The sequence below is a fragment of the Amphiura filiformis genome, chromosome 5 (assembly GCF_039555335.1).
Source record: "Amphiura filiformis chromosome 5, Afil_fr2py, whole genome shotgun sequence".
Lineage (NCBI taxonomy): Eukaryota > Metazoa > Echinodermata > Ophiuroidea > Amphilepidida > Amphiuridae > Amphiura > Amphiura filiformis.
Window position 1 is genome coordinate 72,287,888 of NC_092632.1, and position 8,828 is coordinate 72,296,715.

Genomic DNA, 8,828 nt, shown 5'->3' on the forward strand with positions numbered 1-8,828 from the left:
TCAGTGTTTGTTTATATGTTTGTTTGTTTAAATGAGGAAGCTTACAGAGAAGACCTGAAAGTTCTTCGGAATCAGAAGTATCAAACCACATCCACAATGAGCCACCTGTGCATTTTGTGAACTTTAAACAGGTGGAAGTGATAACAGGCTATAGTAAGAGCAAGAATTTTCCATCTTGAAATTGGAAAGATACAAACTCATGAAGGATGCAAGTCAATCTGGATAAGCTACAACAGAACAAAGAAGAATTCCAGATGAAGCTGCAAAACAAGTTTGATCTCCTGAAGGATGAAGCAGAAGACCTAGATGTAAATGATGTATGTGAGAGACTTACAAACACACCCTAGATTGTGCTTTGGAGACAGCAGGGAAAAAAGACCCACAGAAGATAGACAAGATTTCAAAGGAAACTTTTGAAATGATGAAAAAGAGACGGGAAATGAAGAACACGATTGAAATCCAACATATCGAGTACACAGAATTATGCAAAACCATAAGGAAGCGAATGACAAATGAAATCCGAGCACACAACAGAAAGATGATCCAGAAAACTCTTGAAGATAACAAAAGCTACAAGAAAGCAAAGCAAGGACTTGCCACTGGAAAATCTCAAATTATAGCACTGAAGGGGGAAGACGGAAACATAATCTCAAACAGAGAACTAGTCATCAAGCGGGTAGAAGAGTTCTACCAAGATCTCTACTCCAGCAAAGTCCAAATAACTCCACCAATAGACTTTGAAAGTACAGAAGAGAATATACCATCAATTGGAGAGGATGACGTTGAAAAATCTCTCAATGACATGAAAAGAGGTAAGGCTCCAGGAGAAGATGGAGTGCTATAGTCGACATTCTCAAGGATGGAGGCAGCGCAGTAAAGGCAGAGCTTGCAAAGCTCTTCACACTACGGTATGTATCCAGACTAACCAGGCACCGGACAGTTGGGATAATGCCCTTGTAATTCTCATCCACAAGAAAGGGGACATTAAAGACTTGAAGAGCTACAGACCAATCAGCTTACTCTCAAACACCTACAAACTTTTCACCAAAGTTCTCACAAATTGGATCACCAACATCCTTGACTTCAACCAACCCAGGGAACAGACAGGGTTTCGGAGCGGCTATTCTACCATGGATCACCTTCATGTCATCAACCAAATTGTTGAAAAGATATATAGACAGCCACTGTGCCTTGGATTCATTGACTACGAAAAAGCTTTTGATAGGATTGAGATCCAGGCAGTCATCACAGCCCTCAAACAGCAAGGCGTCCATCCTGGATATATTCAGATAATCAATATTACTATAATACATCAAGGGCACTTCAACAATCTATCCAATGAGGGATGCTACAAGCCGATACCATTTCACCTAAACTGTGTAACGCGGCACGTCAGGGATGCAATGCAAATCAAAGACGGTGCAGGGTGCAATTGCGAGTACTAAATTCCAGGAGTTTAAGAGATTGTGATCAAGCTTAAGGCACTGCTGTTTTGGTTCTATGTCATTATTAACTAAACAAGAACATTGAGGGCGCTATTTATTTCAAGCCCAATTTACATATTATCAAAAGTCTTGTAAACTGCCCATTTACTGAAGAAATCATAAATGAGACAAGATCATCATGAGGCAAGTTCAAGAGTAACTTCAACTTTAAATTCTTTTTAAGCCTTTCAGTCACTTGCATGTTTCATTTCAAATTTATGCCAAGATATTTTAGCCATCGGACCTTCCTGAAGAAATGTTTGAAATTATTGAAACTTTCTTTATGGCATATTTCTTTGTATTGAGCTTTATATTGTATAACTCAGCCCATTCATGGAAATCGTTTAGGTGTTCTTGCATAACAGGAACCTGAGAATGTGATCTTGGTTCAACAAGAGGAACAAAGGTATGCGCATGTGTGAAGTCGACTATCATTGGCCATAAGAGTCTTAACTAGCTCAATTTCACCTCGCCAAAATTAATGTTGGCTCGCCGAAATTGGTTCGCAAAATTTCGAATTTCACCGCGGTGGAATTGACCTGACCATTAGAGTCATAAGTAGCTCAATTTTGGCTCGCTAAAATTAATTTAGGCTTGGAGAAATTCTGACCAATGAGAATTCATCTTACAAGTTAAGTTGGCCAACAGTGTCTATAAGACAAGTTCTGATTGGATTGAATTTCTCCTCGCCAAAATTAATTTTGGCTCGCCAATTTTTGACCTGGCCATTGTAGTCATAAGTAGCTCCATTTTGGCTCGCTAAAATTAATTTTGGCTCGCCAAAATTAACTTCTCCTCACCAAAATTAATTTTGGCGTGGTAAAAATCTGACCAATGAGAATTCATCTTACAAGTTAAGTTGGCCAAAAGTATCTTGAATTTCTCCTCACCAAAATTAATTTTGGCGAGCCAAAATTAATTTCACCTCGCCAAAATTAATTTTGGCATGGAGAAATTCTGACCAATGAGCATTCATCTTACAAATTAAGTTGGCCAACAGTGTCTATAAGAAGAGTTATGATTGGATTAAATTTCTCCTCGTCAAATTTGACCTGGCCATTAGAGTCATAAGTAGCTCAATTTTGGCTCGCTATAATTAATTTTGGCTCGTCAAAATTAATTTCTCCTCACCAAAATTAATTTTGGCGTGGTGAAAATCTGACCAATGAGAATTCATCTTACAAGTTAAGTTGACCAACAGTGTCTATTAGACGAGTTCTGATTGGATTGAATTTCTCCTCACCAAAATTAATTTTGGCGAGCCAAAATTAATTTCACCTCGCCAAAATTAATTTTGGCGTGGAGAAATTCTGACCAATGAGAATTCATCTTACAAGTTAAGTTGGCCAACTGTTGTGTCTATAAGACGAGTTCTGATTGGATTGAATTTCTCCTCGCCAAAATTAATTAACCAAGATAGATGTAAATATACAATCAGATTATGACAATGAGATTTAAACAATACTGCCACGACAACACACCGCACCACGACAACAGGACCCAACCAATACCTCTGTTATAATAATAATAATAATAATAATAATAATAATAATAATACCAGCACTTATATAGCGCTATTACAAATTCAAGGAATATGAACATAGCACTTTACACAAAAAGAAAAGAGGAAAACAACAACAAAAAATCTTACGAGGTGAACAAAATTAATGAGTCTTTAGATGGCTCTTGAAACTGCTAACTGTGGGACATGACCGTATGGATGATGGCAAGTTGTTCCAAAGTTTGGGACCAGCAATGTTGAAAGCCCCACCACCAACCACCCGGTGATTCCGACGGATGACAAGACGAGAAGTGTCTGCAGCCGATCGTAGACCTTGTCTACCTGATTGATATATGGTAATGCAGTCTGTGAGATATGAAGGAGCCTGATCATTAAGTGACTTGAAAATGTACAAAAGTGTCTTGAAGGCAATTCTATCTTTTACCTCTGTTAAAAAAATTTAAAAAAGAGCAAATGCTGCGCATTACCAAAAGTGATGAAAAGGGCAAGCAGAAAAAGAAGTGGTAGCCCAGCAAAAGCATGAAAACACAAAAGCAACTGTTGGGTCCCCCTGCCATGGGTGAGCAGAATCAGCACCATACAACATGCATAATAAGATCAAACAAATAATGTTGGTTATGAGTGCATCAATAAACTAGACCAGGAATTTTCTACATAAAAACAAAAATCCCATCCGAACACCCCTTAACAGTCAACACCCTCCCCCCCCCCCCATCCCCCAAACACACATACATGCAGGACAAGTGACACAACAAAACATAGAAAACTTTCCCATATCACAGTGCAAATAACATGGTCGACCATGACAAGAAAAAAAAAATTGAAAAAAGGGTAAAAATATATATAAAACACAAATGAAAATTGCAATTTGCATCCCATTAAAAACCAAGATCAAAGGAAAATTTCTTAAAATGATTACCCAGTTTTCCCTTGCTTTCTGCAATTTTATATTCTGTGCCAAATTTAACTTTCACCATGTTCTTGTAAGCTTGAAAACTAGGATTGACATCCTGAAATTTGCATCTATGAATATAATATTTCAAACATAAAACAAGAAAGTTGATGGCATTTTTGTGCTCAGATTCTTCAACATCCAAACCAAACATTTTCTGAAAATTTGAGAATCCAAAACACTCACCGGTTTTACTTTCAATCAAGGCACTCAAGCTATACCCAAACAAGTAATTTTTCACATTCACAAAACAAATGTACCAGGGTATCATCATTTTTTTTACAAAAACAACAAAATGGAGAATCAGTTCTACCAATCTTATGAAGAAATTTATTAGTACAAACAGCTCTATGAAAAACCTTAAAGTAAAATGGAGACATTGTTAACTTAATCAAGCAGTGTGTTATGCATTCAAAAGCCAAGATCTTTTTCATAATTATATGTCATTCCAACCGCCCACGTTTCACAGCCATTTAAGGCAATCGGGAAACCAGAGCATCCATTATGTGAATCTTGGTAGCTTTAGAAATGCCTCTGTCTTTCCATATATCTGTCAATGCAATTGCGGATGATCTTGCTGATTTTCATCTCCTCCAGAGATTAATATCAAAATATTTTATTTTGATAATTGTCTTGTGACATCTCTCCAAGTCTTATACTTTTGTCTCCAAGTCTTATACTTTTGTCTATACCTTCTTTAACACACAAAATATAGACCAGACAGGTCAATAATAGCACTCCTAACGAGGGTCTACTTTTCGGCGTAGTGGTAAAAGTCTAACATTTTCAGCCTATTACGGGCTGATCAAACTATAGGTAAAGTTCTCTAACGTGGATCTACTCTACGGTAATTACAGCACACGACAATGGAACCTTACAATTTGTATGATCAAGAACAAATATTCACTGTCATTTTGTGTGTTTTAATGTGTATTTTATTCTATTTTATTTCATTCGTAAAATATTGCAGATTTTGTAATGGTGTCCTTTTGTAATTTGAAAACATAATCACCCCTGTATTAACAATCACAAAGTCCAGTATTCTGAGTAGATTTTGGATTTATTTATTAAACACGTATAACTAAATGCCTCCAAATAAAACGCGACTAATATAGAATTGCAGATTCATACGTAGGGGTAATAAAATGAAAGTAATTTAAATTAAACTTCAACACTACTTGTTTATTTCGCTTACCTGGAGCACTTTCTATTAACTTTCTCGTCAACAGCCGATGTTGTTAGGTCTGACGTGTTCCTCAAAAGCGCTCCCGGTACGAGAAATAAATCAGTAGTGTTGAAGTTTAATTTAAATTACTTTCAAAACACATTTATGCCATTTATTATTTCCATTCTGCGCTTGCAAATACCACAGCTAGGACTAACACCAAGTATACTGTATATCATTTTGAGACATTTAGAAAGTGTGAAAAATTTCTTCGATTCTTAAGGGGTGGGGTATGAACCTTTGGACAGTATTTATTTGGGACATTAGAGCACATCAGACATATCGAATTGCATTCTGAATACGAAGAATGTCCTTCTGATATCAAATAATTTTGATTTTTTGAAATTTGCAATGTAATACACATTTTATGGCAAATGATTAAAAATTGATATTTTTGATATTTAACAGTACACGAAGTAAACTTTATAAATCTGATCATTTATACTTAAAGTGTATGTAGGTGGGATGAAAAGCCGACGATCAATTGAAAATTGAGACCTTTCGTATTGAAGATATGGATTTTTTTCCCAAAACACCAAAAAAAAATAGGTCTTTTGGGGTAAAAAATCCATATCTTCAATATAAAAGGTCAAAATTTTCAATTGATCATCGGCTTTTCCTCCCAGCTACATACACTGTAAGAATATATCATTAAATTCATAAAATTTACTTCGAGGAGTGTTATATATCAAAAATGTGAAAATATCAAATTTTAATAATTTGTCATAAAATTTGTATTATATCGTGAATTTCAAGAAAATTATTTGATATCAGAAAGACATTCTTCGTATTCAGAATGCAATTCGATATGTCTGATGTGCTCTCATGTCCCACAAAAAGTACTGTCGAAACGCTCAAAACGCTCATTCCAGATCCCTTTATCAACAAAGAATCTTAAATCTGCATTTGTGTTTACTTAATTTATACCTCGGATTCCCGATCGTTTACCAAATAAACCACCCACTTGATTTTTATTGAAATTTGGAACAGAGTCAATGGATTTGGTGTATCACACAAAAACATTTTGACCCAATGTTTTTAATAACCTGCAATACATTAATTTAATACATTTTCATTAAAAGGAAATTGTTTTGGTCGATATTTTGACGACTGGTTAAATCTTATTTTGAATGAACAATATGAAAGTGGTGAAATCTTAAAGTACAACCTAGTTTGCTCAATTCGCTACTTGCACGGTTCCGCCATTATGCACTATGTGCGGGGAGAGCCTCGAACTGGCAGCATACATGAATGGGAATTGAACTAGTCATAACGTTCTGTGTAAGGTTACATAATTCTTCCTTTCATGTATGCTGCCAGTTCGAGGCTCTCCCGCACATAGTGCATAATGGCGGAACCGTGCAAGTAGCGAATATATTGAGTGATTAAATGAATTAAAGTGAAGATAAGTCAACAGATAAAATGGGGCTCATATATTCTCCATAATACCCTTAGTTAATGATTTATATATCTTAATTTAAGTGCAGTCAACATAATCATGATCTTGAAATGTCAACATAGAAAATGGAGCTCATCTATTCTCCATAATATACTTAGATAAAATGATTTTTATATCTTAATTTTAGTGCTTATATAACTATTTTGCTCAATATAATTATTAGGTGATTAAATGTATTAAAATGAACATAATCATGCTCTTGAACTACCGTGTCAACAAAGAAAATGGATCTGATCTATTCTCCACAATACTCTTAGTTAAAATGATTTATCTTAATTATTTATTGCAAAATATTATAAGGCTTAAAATAAAGAACCTGATCAAAATTTATGTGCATAAAAATTCACGTATTTAGTTTAAAAAAATGGAAGCTGAAACTAAATATAAATGTTGTTGTTATTACCAGAAAAATATATTATTTCATATATTATGTTCACGATTTACCTGTTAATATACTGTACTTGTACTAGATCATCTCGTCTTATTTGTGTATAAAATAGGCCAGTTGTTTTTTCTGGAGTATATTTCTTATCACATTATTTTTGTGCGGTACAAAAAACGTGTTCTATAAGCTGCATATCCTCTAGCGACTGACTTACATACAGACTTGCCCCCCCCTCCCGGAAAAAAAACCAGCTACGCGGGCCACTGAATTTATTATGAACATTGTACTGTACTATGTAATAATATTTCCATCTTGTGTCATGCCATGCTATACCTTGTTTAGGACTTCCAAAAGAAGTACCTGCATGTGCAACCATGACAGTTTCAAATAGAGGTTATCCACTTTACTCATGCGTGACTTCTAACAAAAGGTACTGGTTCCCGAAGTATTCCTCATTCAAACTAATTCAATGCACGACCTCGGAGTTACCTGCATGACTTTGGCGGGCTATTTTGAAATAGTCATGGTTGCACATGCAGGTACTTCTTTTGAAAGTCCTAAACAAGGTATAGGAGTCGCTGGTAGGATATGCAGCTTATATAACACGGATAACCTCTATTATCCCGCCAAAGTCATGCAGGTAGCTCCGAGGTCATGCATTGAGTTGGTTTGAATGAGGAATACTACGGGAACCAGCGCCTTTTGTTAGAAGTCACGCATGAGTAAAGTGGATAACCTCTATAGTTAATTGGGGAACTTTGTTTCGCACAGTGCCTGACTCCCCCACACCCTCTATTCAGGTATCTCTAAAATAGCATTTCCGTCCAGAAACTTTCCGTTGCCTGACTTTCCCAACTAAAATAGCCACTGGTTCCAAGTAGCGTCTACTCTTTCGGAGACATGTCGATAAAAAAAAATTAATAAGGTCTAAAATATAAATATAATGCTGTGTCGGACACAATCCTTGAACATGTTGATATGACAAAGATTCCAAGTCAGCAAAAATATGAAAATCCAGCGATGCTTCATCAGTGGTCGGGCGCAGTACTATTATGTAGAATTCTATTACCCCCACGACCCATTATTCAAAATCGCGCACTGTGATTTGTTGAAAAGCGTCACGTGAAAGACCATTAATTAGCGATAAAGTGGCCAGGGCAACGGACTTTATGTTCTTCTATCATCGCAGCGCACAGCAAAGCACACAGCACACCTGCTTATGTAGGGGAGAATGGAATGCCAGGGGTGTGTTATTGTATGTGCATGTACCTGATTATAGGGAGAATGGAATGTTAGGTTGTGTTATTGGAATGTGCATACGCTTTGGCTACGCGTAGGCGCTCCACCTTGAGGCAAAAAATGTGATATTTTCTCTTTAAATCGCACTATTTTGTGGTAATAGAATAGAAATAAAGGGTGCAGTGCGCCTCACCCATTATTTACGTTTTTACTGCCTCGGACACATTATTTTCGTGTAAAGGATCATGCATTACCCTTTATTTCTTAAATATAATTTCGGTAGAGCCATTAATGATATTACCTGCAATAAAAATACGAAGCCAGCGTGGATCATTATAGAACGCACCCAATCACTGCCAGCATACGTTTTTGAGGAGATGATGCCGGCAACACTGCCAGCCACACATGATAAGCAAACGGATCAGACGAAACATTGCATTAATCAACATGATTCAACTTATGTTCCAGCACTGTATAAGTGCATTGAGCATACATATCAGGCAAAATTAGGAAAAGCAGTTTGATACGTACTTTGCCTGCACTTTCAATCATGATAGGAATA

At 36.2% G+C, this 8,828-nt stretch overlaps 1 protein-coding gene across 1 annotated transcript; it reads left to right on the top strand.

Annotated features, from left to right (window-relative positions):
• The first annotated feature begins 421 nt into the window (after positions 1-421).
• On the top strand, positions 422-844 carry LOC140152376 (uncharacterized). Its single transcript, XM_072174683.1, has one exon. It carries the CDS (start codon positions 422-424, stop codon positions 842-844), a length of 423 nt encoding a protein of 140 aa, XP_072030784.1.
• The last annotated feature ends 7,984 nt before the right edge of the window (positions 845-8,828 follow it).